The 19,761-nt window shown below is 34.1% G+C and overlaps 1 protein-coding gene and 1 long non-coding RNA gene across 2 annotated transcripts; both read left to right on the top strand.

Moving 5' to 3' along the window:
• Positions 1 to 1,328: 1,328 nt before the first annotated feature.
• LOC135135144 (excitatory amino acid transporter 3-like) lies at positions 1,329 to 12,011 on the top strand. The gene is made up of 6 exons (XM_064064140.1): positions 1,329 to 1,935; positions 2,752 to 2,794; positions 3,191 to 3,236; positions 3,295 to 3,709; positions 4,565 to 4,894; positions 11,803 to 12,011. The coding sequence occupies exons 1-6, from the start codon at positions 1,439 to 1,441 to the stop codon at positions 11,906 to 11,908; spliced, it is 1,437 nt and encodes a 478-aa protein (XP_063920210.1). The 5' UTR covers positions 1,329 to 1,438; the 3' UTR covers positions 11,909 to 12,011.
• LOC135135145 (uncharacterized) lies at positions 4,913 to 5,840 on the top strand. The gene is made up of 2 exons (XR_010281447.1): positions 4,913 to 5,297; positions 5,348 to 5,840. It is a non-coding gene; the product is annotated as an uncharacterized LOC135135145 (long non-coding RNA).
• Positions 12,012 to 19,761: the final 7,750 nt, after the last annotated feature.

The following is a 19,761-nucleotide window of genomic DNA, read 5'->3' as shown; positions in this document are numbered from 1 at the left end:
TTGTTTGCTATTCAAGACCAAGTAATTAAGTAATACCAAAATTCCAGAAAATATGTACTTAATCAAAGATCCAAATATCAGAAACGATGGTTGTCGACTTTGTAAAGAGAAACCCGAAACGATTCAGCACATAACTTAACCCTGTAGCATCCTAGCACAAACTGACTACAAAGCAAGACACGACAACGCAGCCAAAATCATCCACAAAGACTTAGCAATAAATTTAAACTTAGTCCAAGATACTACATCCTATTACACTTCCATTCCATCTCCATTTTTTGAAAACACCGAAAACAAGCTATATTGGGATCGTACAATACTTACACACAGAAAAATTACACTCAACAGACTATATATAATACTTTTAAAGAAACACACAAATGAAACCATCTTTAGTGACATTGCTGTTCCTAAAACACAGAAGATAATACAAACATGTTCCACACCAAAATTTCAAAATATCTACAATTATTATCAATAGAAATGAAGGCAATGCTAATTCTTGAGAAAATTTTAATTACACCTTTAGTTATCTCTTAAGTAGTTTAGTTGAGAATTTGAAATATTTACACCTAAATGATTAAAATGTAAAAAGCTGTTTTGTTAGGTACATGCCATTTTGTTCGTAAGTTTCTCGAACAGTTTGCCATGTCAATTAGAATAGGTTAGCACCAGTAGGTCAGAGTAGTGTAAGTCACTTTTCAAGTGATGTGCGGGTCAGTAGTTACTGCTATAATCTGGGATTTCAAAAGTTTACTACTTGGTGTTGGTACCCGTAATGATAGAAGTCTTGCCTGAATGCCGGTCATTTCCGGGCCAGAGCTGGGTCCTAACATAAAAGGTAGACACTTGAAGGTTGTACCACCAAACATCATAAAAAGTTCTCCATAGATATTTCTTGTGACGCTTTTGGTGAGCACAGCAAAAAATAATTTTTAAAAAGACATTATTAAATCGGGAACACAACTATTCTAAAAACTCTATTTAACTTATGTTTGCATAAATCGCATCGTTACACCCGTTTTTAGCCGAGTACTCAAAGTCGGCAAACAGACAAATAAATCCGAGTTATTAATAGTGGCAAAATTATTCTAAAATGAAGATATAACACTTTTTTCGGCGAAAACTGAGGTTGCAGAAGACAATTTTATCTCCAATTGTGTCACACTTTCATGATAAATTCATTAGTTCGTCAATACTGTATTTAGAGACTTATTATTACGGGTAGATAGTTTAAATAAATACACGTTGCAATATATGTTATCTACATAACATAAAAAAGAAAGACAAACAATTATTATGTTTTATCTAAATAATTTTCCCACAGTTAAAATTTTTATGTACATGTCCTTCAGTTGCGTTGCAGGTGTTTAGCGCAAAACTTAGCAGTCCTTTTTGTTTTTTAAACACACACTGCATATCGTTTTGAAAACGAAAAATGGAGGAAAATAATATACCGAAACCTCTGTCTGAAGTGGCAATACGTGTAAGTGACAAAAACGATTCTAATAAACTAGTGACGTGCTTGAAAACCAACATTTTAACTCTGGCGACTGTAGGAGGTGTAATATGTGGAATTATTGTGGGTATTATTTTGAAAGAAACTGTAGGTACATTCACGAAGAGAGAAGTGATGTACGTGAGTTTTATAGGAGATGTATTTTTGAGAATGCTCAAGTCACTGATATTGCCTTTAATTGTTTCTTCTTTGATATCGGCAATAGCAAGTTTAGACATATCGTTATCCGGGCGAATTGCTGCAAGGGCAATTCTTTTTTATTTAACAACAACATTTATGGCAGTCGTCCTTGGAATAATTCTGGTAGCCACCATTCAACCAGGTTCGAATCATAGTGGTGGCAACGCCATGACAGGAAATGAAAATGAATCTCAGAGAAATGTAACAACAGTAGATACATTGCTAGATCTTGTCAGGTACGTTTGGTTTGAAAATTTTCTTTGTATACAACTTTCGCAAACATTTGAATAAAAACTAATATCCATAACTCTTGCCAAGTAAATAACAATTAAACAGCTTGACGTATTTCTTACTAGTAATAATATCATAGGGATACATACATATAGAACATGGTAGAAATAAATGATAACTCAGGTTTGTGCTAATATTTATCATGATTGTGAGTTTGCTCAATGCTTGAATTTTTTGTAAACTGTAATGCTATATTTTCACATTTGACATCTAGAGCGTGTGTTATACCAGAGCCATTCTGTCCATAAAATACAGCGTTTAATATTTTTTGGTTTATTCAGTTTGATTAATTCAATTTTACAGTTGGTCTAAAATATTAGGTACATGACAAATTCACGAAATTTTTACATACATATTTATTTAGGGATTACAGAAAATTGATATCAGCTCAGGAAATTGTTAAATAGGTCTTTATCGAAAGATACATCCCCAAATGTGCTGCTGCTTGCTGTAAATAATATAACTTTATTTTTACTTCCGGAGCATAACGGAGTATTGTAATCGAGCCCATCGGGGATCATCAAAATTTTAAACGTTTTTGACTTCCCAGGCACTTTGAGAATATTATAATAGGGTGCATCCGACGAATGGCTATTTTCAGGTTTTCTCGCCGTTTCATGATCCCTACTAGAGTACGAAAAAGTAGGTCTGGGGTTTTTGCTGTCTGTCCTCTGTTGCTATCGATTTTTATTTGACACATAATAATCATATTCATTTGTTAATATGTATACATTTATTATTAATACTATTGTTATTTTCAGGAACATGTTTCCCCCGAACGTAATTCAAGCATGTTTGGAGCAGGTAATAGTTGTAAAAAGTCATTTCGTTAAAAATTGTATCAGAATAATGAAGTTTAAACAAAGACACATATGTTTAACATTCTGTCAAAAATTAAGACTATGTTTTTTTAAGGTGCTTATTAATTAATAATATAGTAACCATAACTGCTGTGGCAGGGCAATACAGATTTTTTCAATTTTCATTTAATTAAGGAATTTGTAAAAATTACCTTTTACAAATATCTCCTACAAAATAGTATTCATTATAAAGTGTATACTAATTCCAAATTAAAAAAAATAGTAATATAATTGTGAGTGAGACATGTTCTTATAATGGCGTTATCTTTTTATTATAACAATTTAATCAGACATGCTATCTTCATCCACTTTCTATACGTATTTCCTTTTTTGAATGTAGACTCGCACTACTCTGGTTGCCCCTGCTAACGATATTAATGAACAAGGTATGTTACTAATAATAATTTAACTGATTATGAAAGTATAAAACTAATTGTTGACTAGATTTATTCAAATGGGATATTATAGAAGAAACTGTCTCTGGAACTAATATCCTTGGCCTTGTTGTGATCGCCGTTGTAGTTGGAATAGCTTTGGCACAACTCGGAGAAGAGGCGAAGACTTTGGCAAATTTTTTTCACAGTTTAATGGCGTTAAGCATGAAAGTAACTTCTTGGATTATAAAATTGTCTCCTGTCGGAATCTTGTTTCTAGTAACAGCTAAAATAATGGAAATGGAGGATATGGGATTGGTGCTGGGTCAGCTGGGATTATATTTTGCAACTGTAATGATAGGAATTTTGATACAAGGTTTCATAATACTTCCATTGATATACACTATACTTACAAGAAAATCTCCGTTTCGGTACGTGGTAAACATGAGTCAAGCCCTCGCTACCGCTTTTGGAACGGCTTCAAGGTATGATATGACCATTTGTTAGCGTTTTGAACGTCTGTGTAATCTATTGCACATTTTCCTTTCAAAATATAGAAAAATTTTGTTGCAAAATTTCTTATATATATATATATGTATATAAATTTGATCGTACTTTACGGAGTAACGCTGTGCTGTTTAAACGGCTCTTATTAATGTTTTATATTTCTGGGATAAATGTATTTCATATAACATTTTAAATATAAAACATGTATCTATATTGAGAAAAAGCTACATTTTTCTCTCGTATGAGTGAGATGCCGTAGTTGAGAGCTGACGTAGATTACGATGGAAAACAATGTAAAACGGGGTACGTGCTTTACGGAAAGCCCTAAGTCTAATCGTAACATTTTTTTATAGATAGAATTTACGAGAAAACTCAATGTATCTGCCTTTAAGTTTTTTAAAAAAAGTAGATTTAAACACAGTTTTTAAGCTTGACAATTCCTAACATTTTGGGTGTTTATATTATTTATGATTTATAAGTAAAATTTGAAAATTTTCCTTCGATACATCTGTAATGAAGTTTTTAAAAAATCAAAATCAAAACGTTTTTAGGTACTCTTTTCAGAATTACAGTAGGTACTTATCATATGAACTTGAAACTTTTTTAATGTATAATATCATTGTGTCTGTGTCAATTCTCACTGACAACATGGATACGACAGTAAATGAACTTTCGACCAGATCTCATTACTTATGTACCTACTCAGTTTTAGTGATACGTTATTTCCGACGATTAGTAAATCAGGAATTAAATTAACTACTTATAGTATCTTTTCGTGTTAAATAACAGTGTAATAGCAAAAATATTAAATCCGGATGTCTGATTTTTTGCAGTTCGGCAACTCTACCGATTACAATACAGTGTTTAGAAGAAAAAAATGGAGTTGATCCACGAGTAGCTCGTTTTGCCTTACCAATTGGAGCAGCTATTAATATGGATGGTACTGCACTGTATGAGGCAGTAGCTGCAATTTTCATTGCACAAACTCGCCAACTTGAATTAACAGTTGGAAACTATATCGCTATTAGTATTACTGCTACAGCAGCTAGTATAGGTGCTGCAGGTATACCTCAAGCAGGTCTTGTAACTTTAGTAATGGTTCTGGATACTGTTGGTCTTCCAGCTGAAGATGTTTCGTTGATATTAGCAGTGGATTGGTTGTTGTAAGTATTTTTTAATTAACGAATAAAATTTATCTTGTCTGTTAACCTACGTACACAGTAATGTTTACATACATATACTAGCAGCTAGGCTTTTAGATCAAGTAAACTAATAATCATTAGTTTTCGTCATTGCTTTGATGAATTTTCTTGTTTTGTTTTACATTTTGTAAGTATATTGTCATTGATAAGAATAGTTGTATTAATATCAATTGGAATAATGAAGAAAAGAAAGCAATAATCAGTTTTCCAAACGAAATACGATTTTTATTAAATTATCAGTGATATAGGGCTATGCGGTTGAAATTTAAACGCTCCGTATTGACTTCCACTACGGCCGACCAGTGGCTCGCAGCCGATGTTCGTATCGCGAAGAAAATTATGAGAAAACTAGTGTGAACTGAAGGTCAGTTGATGATTTCGAAATCCAGATGCACGAAATAGTACCAATAATAGTTTTAATAATTTTCAAGTGTAGGTCTCGTTGAAAACAAATTATTTGTGTACTTTACCAAAAATAATGCACAATTGGAAAGCGAGAAGAGAGAAGACAAGGCTGTAGCCTCCTGCACTATGGACGGGTAGCGGGGATAAATAAATTTCGACCGGCCAGCTCTATGTTATCAGTGTTATCACCAGAGGGCGGCGACCTTGGAGTTAAGAACTGTGCGGACCACCACATGTATGCACATGACCAGCACGGCACGGTCTCGATCAATTCGTCGGCCGACTACACTGCATTTGGATTGCAGTCTTATCGCTTGTTTTTCAGGTGCAATACGCACCTGTACATAGGCGTCGAGTACTCCTTGCACATCAAGCGCTTGGAAGTGGCGCAATCGCGCAGTATTCATTTGTAAAATAGCAAATTTGTAACCAAAATGTGTTTAACATTTTAGTTTCTTATATATATTTGTGTGGAGGTTTTTCAGTATACTTTTCATTTTTACGAATCTTATTTTGATTTTTTTATTCCATTTTTAATAGAAGCAGCGTTTTATATTATTTTTACTTCCCGAGCGTAAGCAAAGGAAGTATTGTAATCGAGTCCGTCGGCCGACTCTCTACTTTTACGTTTTCTCGATCTTTCATGACCCCTAGAAGACGAAGAAATAGGTCTCCCATTTCCGTCTGTCTGTCCGTCTGTCCGTCCGTCTGTCCGTCCGTCTGTCCGTCTGTCCGTCTGTTGTCCCGGATTTTTATTAGACAGATAATCTCCGAAAGTACTCGACCGATTGTTGTGAAATTTTGTACTTATATTAAGAATATCATGTAGATGGTAAAACGCTAACCAAAATTTGTCTAATCATCCCCACCACTAAAGCGATGACGTCACTTCAAAATTGTACATAGTAAATGGGTTTTCAATTGTATAAAATAACATAGTCCTACACATGTAGTTTACAACTCTGAATCGACTTTTCACCCGAAACGTCCAGATTTTTGGAAAAAAAATCAAAATTATAAAACAACATTTTGAAATTTAATTTTTAATCTGCTAACCAGAATGCTTTGAAATGTTGCAGATGTTTTAAGGCTATAAAGAGCATCATAAATCTTTAGTCAAAAAATATTTGCTTATCCCCTCCAAAAACTTGATGACGTCAGCTCAAAAGTTTGTGGAATAAATCATATCTAAAATGTACAAAATATGATGAGTCTGTACTTGTGATCTATCACTCCATTCATATTTTTTGGATTTGCATATACAGGGTGACTCAAAAAAATTAATGATTGCGTAAATATATTTTATTGATTTAATCAGGAACTACAAAACCGAATGCTCTGAAATCTTGCAGATGTTTTAAGGTCATAAAGAGCATAATAAATGTTTAGTCAAAATATATTTGCTTATCCCCTCCAAAAACTTGATGACGTCAGCTCGAAAGTTTGCCGAATAAATCATATCTAAAATGTACAAAATGTGATGAGCCTGTACTTGTCATTTATCACTCCATTCATATTTTTTGGATTTGCATATACAGAGTGACTCAAAAAAATTAATGAATGCGTAAATATATTTTATTGATTTAATCAGGAACTACAAAACGGAATGCTCTGACATCTTGCAGATGTTTTAAGGTTATAAAGAGCATAATAAATGTTTGGGAATATTTTAAAGTTATTATAAGCATGGTAAACTTTTGTTCAAAATGTATTTGTTCATCCCTCCTAAAGAAATTGATGACGTCACCTTTAAATTTTGCTGAATAAATCCTATCTAAAATGCAAAAAATATGATGAGTTTGTACTTGTGATTTATCATTCCATTCATATTTTTTAGATTTTCTTAAGAGGTGGTTCAAAAAAATTAATGAAGTCAATTTATTTTATTGATTAAATTAAAGGCAACACTTATTATTAGTATTACACCCCAACCAACCCAATTTGGTAGACACAAAATTTGTTAAAGGGAAAACTCGGTTGAAACATAAGGGTAGCACGCTTATTTACATCGACTTTTACATTACAGACCTGCATTTGTTTTATGCGTTTACTTGGTTCCGCGAATGTGAAATAGACATGTTTATAATCAACCAATTGTGAATTTCACCGTCAAGAATTAAAATAAAACCCAATGTTTTATACATATAATAAGCGGAAGTCGAAGCAATAAAACCGATGGTCGTTTTGTTTACAGTTTCTCTGTTTGACTCTCACGTATGCTGTTACGCCTGTCATCTTAAATTAAGAATGTTTATACATACACGATTTTCAGTTGCCTCTGATACGTATACGCGAGTAAATTGTTTCGTTATTTTATTGATTATTACAAATCAATATTCAAAACGACCCAATTCATTTTCCCGAAAATTTGAGAATATAATAATTTTATTCTTAGTATTACACTACATCTATCCCAACTGATATACGTGTCCTTGCAAAAATGTTGATGACGTCATCGCAATTTTTTTTTTAAATTCCCACTACAAAAATGTAATGAGAAAAAAAACACAATAGGCATGCAGTCGTCAAGTTTCCGACAGCGAGGGAAGTACTGTCTAAACTCTTTAGACCAATTTTTTTATAATATAATATTTAAATATTGCACAAAATTGTCAAGATTCATGGAAAACTATAATTTATTTCCACTCTGAACTTTTAAAGTTGCATGATGCTTTATCAAAATTTCAAAGTATTGTGACCCAATTTAAAAGGCTTCCAGTTGAATTTGGGAAGAAATTAAAAATGAAAGTAGAATCTGTTTTTCGGAGCACTCCCGGTTTAAACACTTTGCATCAGTTTTGCGACGGCATGACAGAGCCAAACATTAGAACAAAATACGTATGAAAATTTGCTCCCATTTTTTAATTACGGTCCCATAACCAGTTGTGACGTGGATCGTTCATGTTCTAAATTGAAAGACTTATTAACCCCCAAAAGAACACATTTTACAGAGGAAAATCTCGAGCGAGCGCTAGAGCTTGAGCGTGCTGCGAAAACTTTGTACGGCTATGGATTAAAACGGCTTCGCCGTTCACTGGTTATCACATATATGTCTATGTCAAAACGTGTTGATCTAACGGACTGTAGCTCGTTTGTTTAAAACCGATAATAAATAATTATTATAGTATTTGATTCATAAAGGTTTTTACGTAATTTAAAATGTATGTATGACAAAGAGATTTTTATAGCTTGTGTTTTGGCCAGAGATGTAGAAATTGTAGGTAAATAACAGTATAATGACCAAAATCTTTATTTCCAAAATATTTACGAATTAAGGGCTGTTCAGAAAGCAATAACAATCAAGGACTTTTATGCTTTTGCGGTGGTTATAGCACTTATAGCCCTTAACAGAACATTGTACGTACTGTTACGTTGCTCGGTGAATAAAATCGGCGTCGGTTAAACTCAACAATTTATTTCTTAGTAACTCAAATTTACGACTCGAATTACACAGCGATTATATACAAAATAACGTGGTGCAACTTGAATTCTTGAACGATCCCCTGGTCCCGACGGTGGCCTTTATTTAAAGGCTTCGAGGGTTTTCTCGGGCCGTCGCGACATCCGCTTTCAAGCTTTCCTTTAGTGAACGCCACGTCGCCCGGCCGATGAGTCCTACTACATACTAGAAGAACCACATAGACGTCGTACCGGGGCGGTGTATGGGTTTATTTCGTAACACTGCCCCCTCCTTAGTTCTGATCGTCCCGATCAGAAACGACAACGGTGTTACTGTTGTACTTTATGAAGCGGCCAAAATGGACAATCTTCATTTTTCTCTTCGGCCCTCGTCGAAACTTGTAGACGACATCATTGATTCTCGTCACGACAGTCTTGCCGGCAACGGACCCTAATTTTAGAAAGCGTCTTGTTGATTCCAAAATGAGTACCAGAACTCCCATTGTGCATCTCTCGGAGTACTTCCTTAATTCTGATGGCCGGAACCACCAACTGCATAGTGACATGCCTTCCATCCGGACTCTCTCGCCTAAGCAACCCGTTCTCGACATGCAAGGAGTCCCATTGGGCCTTGAGAGGGTGACTCGTTTGATATCTCCGACTAACCTGGTCGTTCTACACCATCTTCTTTCCATCTGAGGAGCGGTCCAATATCCACGTCTTCCTCCTGATCTTTTCTACACCCAGCTGTAGTCCATTTATCATCTATGACTGTTTTTTTCCTGCGGTTGAACCGTGCTTTGGGCTGCTCAACCTCGTCGCAGTGTTTGCAGTTCTGATAAGCGACCAATCTTGCAGGCTTCGTTTCAATACAACATTGATTCAGCTTGAACTCTTCATTTCCAAGACGTAGGACTTCCCTTACTGGATCACTTGTCAATCGATGGCGTCTAACCAAATCCATTCCAAAAATGAAGTCATCCTCGATGACCACGAGAGCCCGATGTCTTACCCTCAGCATGATCGACGTGGATTCTCCAGTTACAATTTTCAATCTGATGCTTTCGGGTATAGTTTCTACTTCTTCAGCTCTGACGAGTCCTTTACGTACAATTGATACCTCAGCGCCAGTATCGAAGGTGATTGCTGTTGGATTTTGATAAATCTTTCCCGGTATAGTTGAACCACTACCTCTGGGAAAATTTCTTATTTTCACTTCGCTGGCGGTCTTATTCTCACCAGTGAACCCATTTCCCAGAGTACTGGCGCCTTTTACATCTCGGTGAGATTTCTGTTGTATGCTTTTTCTTGGAACTGGTGATCGAGCATGACAATTACGTTTGAGATGTGCTTGGCGCCCATCCCTATAGCATTCCATGCTTTGCTTACAAGATACATCATTCTTCCGTCTTCGAAGAAGACCATCTATTTTCTGCAACAATTTTTCCAGCAGCTTCTCTATCTTGTTTTCTTCTTTCTCTCGTTCTGCTACGCTGACTTTGTAACAAGTTCTAGAAGAATTGTACGCCGCCTCCACTTCCAGCGCACGAATCAAGGCCTCAGATGATGTCTGATACGTTGATACTTGTAGGATCTTTTTAACTTCACCGTCGCGAATGCCATTTACAAAAGTTTCTGTAGCAAAACTCTCTTGAAACGTTGGTGGTGTGTCGGAGTATGCAAGACGTACCAGTCTCTTGACATCTGCTTCAAATTCTTAAAGAGATTCTCCAATTTTCTGGATGCTTGTCATCACTTGGGCTGCAAAACCCTGTCTCAGATGTGCTTCCCAAATCTAAGTTTCAGAGCAACAGTTAGGGCACTGGATCTGTTTCTATCTTCTTCGGGCAGAGTTTGGAGTATCTCTTAGCGCTGCTATTACCAAGCTGCTGCCTCAAACTGCGTTTTGTACAATGACCAAGGTGTCTGACCCTCATAGGTGTGTGGTTGAATCGTTCTGGGGGCCGACGTCACATAACCTGAACCAGTCGTTGCTGCATTTTTTATTAACATTTCGAACATTTTTATTTTGTTCTCCATTCTATCTTCTATATTTTTCATTCGATCTTCCATGCATTCAAGCACTGATTTCTCTAACTCACTTTTAACAGATGCTGTATTGAAATCATATTTCGTCCGACAATATTTTCCATATTTTCCAAATTTGTTTTCACATCCTTCATTTCTTCTTTGATGTCATCTATTTCATTCTTGTTTGCTTCCATGTCCTTTTCGAATTTTTCAGTTAGGCTAGTGTGATTATGTCATCTTTTTGCTTGTCTAATTTTGCGTCCATCTTTTCGTTCATTTCTTCTATTTTTGCGTTCATTTTCTCGTCTCTTGCGTCCATCTTCTCATCCATTGTTTTGTTTCTTGCATCCATTTTTTCGTCCATTTTTGTTAGCATAGCCATCATCTGGTTTACCTGATCCTCCATTGCTGCTGCAGTGTGAGCTCTCGTCTCAACAGGCACAAATTCTTCAGAATTCTTGTCCAATCTTCCCTGAAGTCATCGTAGAACCAGTTATTAATCTCAAATCCCATTCCTGACACCAGTGTTACGATGATTGGTGAATAAAATCGGCATGGGTTAAACTCAACAATTTATTTCTTCGTAACTCAAATTTACACGACTAATTACACAGCGATTATGTACAAGATAATTCCGGCGTAAGTTGTCTGGATTTTTGTGACACTCGCTGGACTCAACTCGTTGACTGAATTGGCTGAATAATCCGTTCCCCAAGGGGGGCTCTATTTAAAGCCATACTTCCCTTCTAGAAGTTCCGCAGTCGAGGTCTTTCTGAATTACCTATCGCAACTTCCGCTTCCAAGCTTTTCTTTAGCTAACGCCACCCGGACGCCGTTACCGACGATGAGTCACCGTCGTCGTACATACTAGAAGCTATAGGGATCGTACCGGGGCGACGTATGGGTTTCTTTTGTAACGGTATTCACAATCTCTAAAACTGTGATAACGCATATTCTGCAATAGTTTATAAGAAAACATTTTTTTTTTCTATACTAGATATGTTACTATGTGTAATATCGTATTATTGTTTCAGAGATCGGTTCAGGACAGTCATTAACGTAATGGGAGATGCTTTTGGAGCTGGTATAGTACAACATCGAAGTGAAAAAGAACTGAATGATTTGCGAAGTGATCCGTGACGGATCTGAATTAGTAAGAAAGAGCAGTTGAAGAAAGCTGTTAGATATATTAATTTTTATCTAATACTGTAATACTTATAAAATATAAATACTTAAATAAAAATGCTGTCATTAAACTGATTGACTCACAGGTGACAACATTGTCTATAAATTGTGAATAAAATACTCTCCCGTATACTGCGAGAATCTTAGATGTGGTCAATATTATTGATAGTTATTTTATTATCCAATGCTTTCATGGGCATATTTCTGATTTTAAATTGGATCTAGACAATTATGCGATGATGATAACAGTCGGTGGCGAAACATCTTGCGTTATATTTGGATGTCTGCCTGGAGTGCCTGCCGTTTTTGTCTGGACCGATTGTCGTTAAATTTTGTACGTATATTGGGAATATCATGTAGGTAGATGGTAAAACGCTAACCAAAATTTGTCTAACCATCTCGACCGCCAATAGTATGACGCCATTTACAAAATTTACAGCAGTCATTTTTTTAATTTAATAAAATAAAATATTCAGGAATATTGTGGTATAGAAATCCGTTTTGAATTTTCAAGATTTTTGAAAAAAAAAAAAAAAATTTGTAGGAGTATAATAATATATTTTATTTTCAAACGTCATATGACTGACACTTATATGACGGTCTTACCGGGGTTTAAGTGTCATTTCTATGACACCGTGTTTGAGCGGCGCATAAGTACTACTTATACTCCGCCGGCGTATAAATAAAACATTTATACTCCGCCGGAGTATAAATATGTGAAAATCATAGTGGTTGTCAACCATAGTAACCATGGTAAGTGAAATCAAGGCAATTCCTTAATGAAGCAAGAAGATGGGAAATAATCATTTCAAAAGAAGATTAATCGTTTGAAAATAAAATATTGTATTTCATTCGGAGTTTAAGTGACTTTATGTGACTCGTATGAACTTAATTCGCCTCGCTATTGCTCGGCGTTTAATCGTCCATACTCCGTCACATAAAGTATCACTTAAACTCCTAATAAAATAAATATCTATTGTACGACCATCGCTTTTTCGATCATTTACCGTACAGGTTTCCATAGCAGTAAGTTTAGTTTACGGGTTGCAACGACTAACAACTAAGAAGCGAACGGTAAGTATAGTATATTACATACCGAGGCGGAAAGTATTCCATTACTGTCGAGAGAACTATAGTTTACCGAGAGGCGCAGCCTCGAGGTGAACTAGTTCTCGAGACATAGGAATGGTACTTTTGCCGAGGTTTGTATGCTATTTTATTCACAATCGTTTTAATTATAGTTTTAAAATAAATAAAAATGTCCCAATTTAAAACTTTGATTTCTGTTTAATATGAGTCACTCAGCAGGCGTTGGAAAATACAAAAATTGACATAACTTGACAGTCTTCACCATAAGCTCTCCTTATAGTTATTTATAATCGCTTATTTCCATCTATCACTAATTACACATACGTAATGTTTTAAGGTCGAAAGTGACATTCATTTCCATCTCTTGGGTGGAAAGTGACAGTTACTTTCAGCTCTTGGGTGGAAAGTGACAGATAAGTGATATATGTCACTTTCCACCCTTGAGATTGAAGTGAAGTATGTAATAGCTCACTTCCAAACTTTTAAAAAGTTTGAAAGTTTCACATTACTGACCGATTGTGAATAAAATTACTTACTGTTCAGCTGAACGGTAAGTAATCATGCATTCAAGATTTTTTTTATTTGAAATTCCATGTGTGTTCGACTTTGATATTTTCGCTTTTAGCATCACTTATGATTGGATATTTTAAGCAAATAAATCACTCACTTATAGTCGCTGAAAGAAAATTAACTCGAAATCAAGCCAGATCAAATCTAAATCGACAGCGGTCAAAATGGAAACTGATTTTTAAAATTGTTGTTTATATTAATCGAAACCATAGTAACAAATTTTAAATAAAAAAAAAGATCTTGTTGATGTTTGATATAAATTCTTTCAATTTATGAATTTGATAAAAAGACGCAAATCTTTTGATGGTCGTACAAAAAATAGTATAAGCATCACGAACGTTAAGGGGGTTTACTGGTCTCAGACAAATTGGAGACGTCGCTTCGCTCCGTCTCCAAACTTTTGCCTTCGACCAGTAAACACCCTTTACCGTTCTTAATACTTAATATACTATTGCGATTTAGCTTTGAAGCTGCCGAATGCACCGAAATCGTGCAAACGTTTTAGGCTTACCGTAATCATGGTAGACGTTAGCCAAAATTTATTCATTTACCTCTTCCGTGTAGGATATTGAGATAGGTGTATTAAGTCTTGCGGGAGCAAGGTGCGCGCTGCGTGTGGTGAAGCAGCGCGGAGAGGACAGACAGATAAAAAGAGGCAAATGGCAGCGGAAGAATTGTACTAACAAGTCCCTGTTAATAAGTTGAAGAATAAACTTTTTTAACTTTATTTGATCTGTTTGTCAAAATACACAACAAAAATTGGTGACGTCCTCTCAAAATTTTGCCGAATAAATCCCTCTCTGAAATATTCAAAATATTATGATTCTATACTCGTGGTTTATCAATACACTCATAGTCTTTAGAATTAGTTATACAAGGTGACTAAAAAAATTAATTAATCAATTATTTTATTGATTAAATCAAGAAAGACTTACTCCATTTTCCCGTAAATTTGGGAATACAGCATTGTTATTACCTAGATATTAGTCGTACACTTATCGGAATTAATATAGGTACGCACGTGTCCTTGTTAAAATGTTGAAGACGTCATCACAAAATTTTGTAATGGAAAAACTCACTTGCAGCAAATGCGTAGCACGCTTCTTTTCATTTACTATTAAAATTCCAAGATTACTAAGAAATACTCACAATAACGTACCTTCGTACTTACAATAAAATATTCTTGGAAATTTAATTTTACTTTTCTACCTATTTACAGAATATGCCCAATGCGTACGAATTTTTATGGAAACAGGAATTTAAAAATAAGAGTAAGAATTATGGTCGGAATTATATATATGAACAAGCATTTTTTTGTTGTGTGTATTGCGAGTAAAGATCTCAACAGTCTCTGACAATGATTATATTAATTTATTTTAAAACACACATTTGGCTTTTTTCATTTCTTATGACAGTAAATTAGGTTAAATCACATATCAAAAATTCTCTTTATGCTAAAAAAAGTAGGAGGTGCTATTTAAAAAATTATCGATGACGTCATACACCTGTCCAATATCTCTCAAAACTTTTGAAACTAATATTACAAAATGGCAATTTTTATATATCAGTAGACGTGTTTTTGCGTTTTTACTTCTCGAACGTAAGCTAAGAAATATTGTTTGTTTTCTTTCATAGTAGATAAATGTTTTAGTTCTTTACTCTGCTCTACCTGCAAGCCGGGATACACTTCCCCCCGCTGACAATAGCAGTAATAAAACTAGTTATTGTAAACGAAGTGAACGATTTTAACCCTTAGAGATGAGTGACAGCTGTCATAACGAGGTAGCATGGGTGTTTTACAAGTTGCATATCTTTTAAAATAGAAATTTTCTTGAGGTGTGGTGGAGCCTTAAACATTACATACCTACATATCTTTATTTTAACTTATAGGGGTTCTCTGGATTTGTTTTACTGTACTTCAAGGGCGAGGGAAGCTCTGTGGAAATAACCTTCGGCCAATTTTTTTACAGATCTATTCGTACAACATTTTCACTTGCCCTGCACTAACTGTTTCATGTAATTCACTGATAAATTTGTATTCAATAATGCTCACGTTGTTAGAATTTTCATACATTTTACTCCATTCCTGCTGTTCTGTGAAATTTCTTTCTTATTAGGGCAGTTTAATAGGTATGGTAATCTTCAGCATACGTGTGCATTTGTAGAAAAATGGAATGACATATTTTATGCACAATTTTGTGGTTAGTTTACATAAATGACGATGACAGAATTTTAACCTTGGCGATAAACACGAATAGAATAGTAATTAAGTTGTTTGTGAAATGCAAAATTTAAATAAAGACTTAGAAACATGAAATTATCAACACTTTTAATATTTTAGTAAGGGTTAATAAATAATAATTGATGTCTGAATTAGTTGTATTCATGTTATATTCCTATTGAAACAGAACTTTTTTTTCATAGGGTAGTTTATATGGTTTTATTTAACTTTGACTGTAATTTTTTTGCATTTTTTATTCTTTGGAAAGTAGTTTTTATTTGAAAACAGCTTAGTGGGTTTCATGACCCTTATCAAACGTGTAATTATTGCATTATTAGTTTTTTGAAGATCGTTTAAACCATATCTAATTAGAAAAAAGAATTTGTTTTACTTCAGTAACCTACTGGATTTACTATTAATGGTACTCCAAATTTCTTCACGTGGTGTAAGAGTCGCAGTCAAACAAATTTAGGATCGTAAAATTTTAATGGTTACTAAATTCGTCCATCGGACGAATGGTCACTTTTATATTTTCTCGATGTTTCATTACCCCTAGAGTACAAAAAAAGTAGTCTCCCGTTTCCGTTTGGGGGTTGGTCTGTCTGTATCCATTTCATAATCTCCGAAACTACAAGACTGATTATTGTCAAATTTTGTATGTATATCAGGAATATCATGTAGATGATTAAATAACCAAAATTTCTTTAATCATCCCCACCAATAACGTGACGGCGTCCGTTCACAGTTTTTAAAAATAAATATTTTTGTTATTTTATAAAATCATATACTCATACTCATTTTTCATTCTGGTTACTTTTTTTTTTTAATTAAATCAAGAAGTTCACCCCATTTACTCGAAAATTACAGTAATGTTACAACGCAAATAGTTTTTATTACAATAACAGCTCCCCACCCAAAATAATTTTTGGACAGTTTTGCTGTATTAATCAGTCCACTCCTCTGTAAGGTGACAAAATGAATCAACTTTCATTTTCTCTGATGCGGCCGTTGATGGCTGTATGTGATGATAGTCCAATTCTTTCGACGTATAAACACAAATACTAAAAGTTAAGCACGTAACTACTAATAAGAGTTCATTTTCCTGTTGGTTATCTGGTTTAAATAATATATTTTCTACCGTTAACACTAAATAAAAAACGCAAAATCATATTTTATAATTTTTCAAAGTAGCGGCATTTGTTTCAGGAGCGGGAGAAGTTCTGTCGAAATACTTAAACTTTTTTGAGTTTGACTTTGAATCCATTTAATAAATTGATTAATAAACTATGACCATGTTTTCCCTATTGGTCAAACTGATAAATTTTGAATCAATTAAAAAAACAAAATTCTTCATCAGATTAACAAAAACACCATAACATTGGCAGTAGACTATAAAATGTTACTTCTGGACCAGGGCATTTGGCGTGTTACAAAACAGGACAGAATCCTACAAATTTAGCTGTTTTCTCAAAAGTATACAACCAAAAAAGGCAAAAAACCTCTCAAAAAGCATTAATTTTTATCCACCCCAAAAGTACCCAAATATCTGTAGACCACCAAAAATTGGGCACACGAAAAAACGGGGTAGAATTCTACAAATTTAGTGTTTTTCCAAAAGTAAACAACCAAAAACGTTCCAAAAAACTTAGAAAATGCCTTGTTTTTAAACACCCCAAAATGGCTTTCTATTTCTGGACCAGGGCATTTGGCGTCTTAAAAATTACGGCAAAATCCTACAAATTTAGCTGTTTTCTCAAAAGTCAACAACCAAAAAAGGTAAAAAGCATTAATTTTTATCCACCCCAAAAGTACCCAAATATCTGTAGACCACCAAAAATTGGGCACATGAAAAACCGTTAAAATCTCCCAAAATAATGCAAAATCATCTCAAGAGCACTCTGAAAAACTTTCCAAATCCGTTGTTTTTAGACATTCCAAATGGCTTTGTATTTCTGGACCAGAGCAATTGGCGCATGCAAAAAAAATTGGTCTAAAGAGTTTAGACAGTACTTCCCTCGCTGTCGGAAACTTGACGACTGCATGGCTATTGTGTTTTTTTCTCTTTACATTTTTGTAGTGGGAATTTAAAAAAAATTGCGATGACGTCATCAACATTTTTGCAAGGACACGTATATCAGTTGGGATAGATGTAGTGTAATACTAAGAATAAAATTATTGTATTCCCAAATTTTCGGGAAAATGAATTGGGTCGTTTTGAATATTGATTTTTTATAATCAATAAAATGACGAAACAATTTACTCGCGTATACGGCAACTGAAAATCGTTTATGTATAAACATTCTTAATTTAAGACGACAAGCGTAACAGCATACGTGAAAGTCAAACAGAGAAACTGTAAACAAAACGACCATCGGTTTTATTGCTTCGACTTCCGCTTATTATATAAAACATTGGGTTTTATTTTAATTCTTGACGGTGAAATTCACAATTGGTTGATTATAAACATGTCTATTTCACATTCGCGGAACCAAGTGATCGCATAAAACAAATGCAGGTCTGTAATGTTAAAGTCGATGTAAATAAGCGATGCTACCCTTATGTTTCAACCGAGTTTTTCCTTTAACAAATTTTGTGTCTACCAAATTGGGTTGGTTGGGGTGTAATACTAATAATAAGTGTTGCCTTTAATTTAATCAATAAAATAAATTGACTTCATTAATTTTTTTGAACCACCTCTTAAGAAAATCTAAAAAATATGAATGGAATGATAAATCACAAGTACAAACTCATCATATTTTTTGCATTTTAGATAGGATTTATTCAGCAAAATTTAAGGGTGACGTCATCAATTTTTTTAGGAGGGATGAACAAATACATTTTGAACAAAAGTTTACCATGCTTATAATAACATTAAAATATTCCCAAGATTTCAAAGCATTCGGTTTTGTAATTCCTGATTAAATCGATAAAATAAATTCACGCCTTCATTAATTTTTTTGAGTCACCCTGCATATGCAAATCCAAAAATATGAATGGAATGATAAATCACAAGTACAAACTCATCATATTTTGTACATTTTAGATACGATTTATTCGGCAAACTTTTGAGCTGACGTCATCAGTTTTTTGTAGAAGATAACCAAATATATTTTGACTAAAAATTTATTATGCTCTTTATAACCTTAAAACATCTGCAAGATTTCAAAGCATTCGGTTTTGTAGTTCCTGATTAAATCAATAAAATTAATTTACGCATTCATTAATTTTTTTGAGTCACCCTGTATATGCAAATCGAAAAAATTTGAATGGAATGATAAATCACAAGAAGAGACTCACCATATTTTGTACATTTTAGATAGGATTTATTCAGCAAAATTTTGTGGTGACGTCATAATTTTTTTAGGGGGGACAACCAAATACATTTTGATCAAAAATTTACCATGCTTATGATAATTTTAAAATATCTTCAAGATTTCGAAGCATTCGGTTTTGTAGTTCCTGAGTAAATCAGTAAAATAAATTTACGCTTTCATTTATTTTCTTGAATCACCCTGTATATGCAAATCCAAAAAATATGAATGGAGTGATAGATCACAAGTACAGACTGATCATATTTTGTACATTTTAGATATGATTTATTCGGCAAATTTTCGAGCTGACGTCATCAAGTTTTTGGAGGGGATAAGCAAATATATTTTGACTAAACATTTATTATGCTCTTTATAACCTTCAAACATCTGCAAGATGTCAGAGCATTCCGTTTTGTAGTTCCTGATTAAATCAATAAAATATATTTACGCATTCATTAATTTTTTTGAGTCACTCTGTATATGCAAATCCAAAAAATATGAATGGAGTGATAAATGACAAGTACAGGCTCATCATATTTTGTACATTTTAGATATGATTTATTCGGCAAACTTTCGAGCTGACGTCATCAAGTTTTTGGAGGGGATAAGCAAATATA

This window comes from Zophobas morio, unplaced genomic scaffold, assembly GCF_036711695.1.
Source record: "Zophobas morio isolate AGI-343-1 ecotype UQ-CSIRO unplaced genomic scaffold, CSIRO_AGI_Zmor_V1 ptg000024l, whole genome shotgun sequence".
In the NCBI taxonomy this organism is placed as follows: Eukaryota; Metazoa; Arthropoda; class Insecta; order Coleoptera; family Tenebrionidae; genus Zophobas; species Zophobas morio.
The sequence above is the reverse complement of the archived record's forward strand: the minus strand, read 5'-3'. Positions and strand labels throughout refer to the sequence as shown.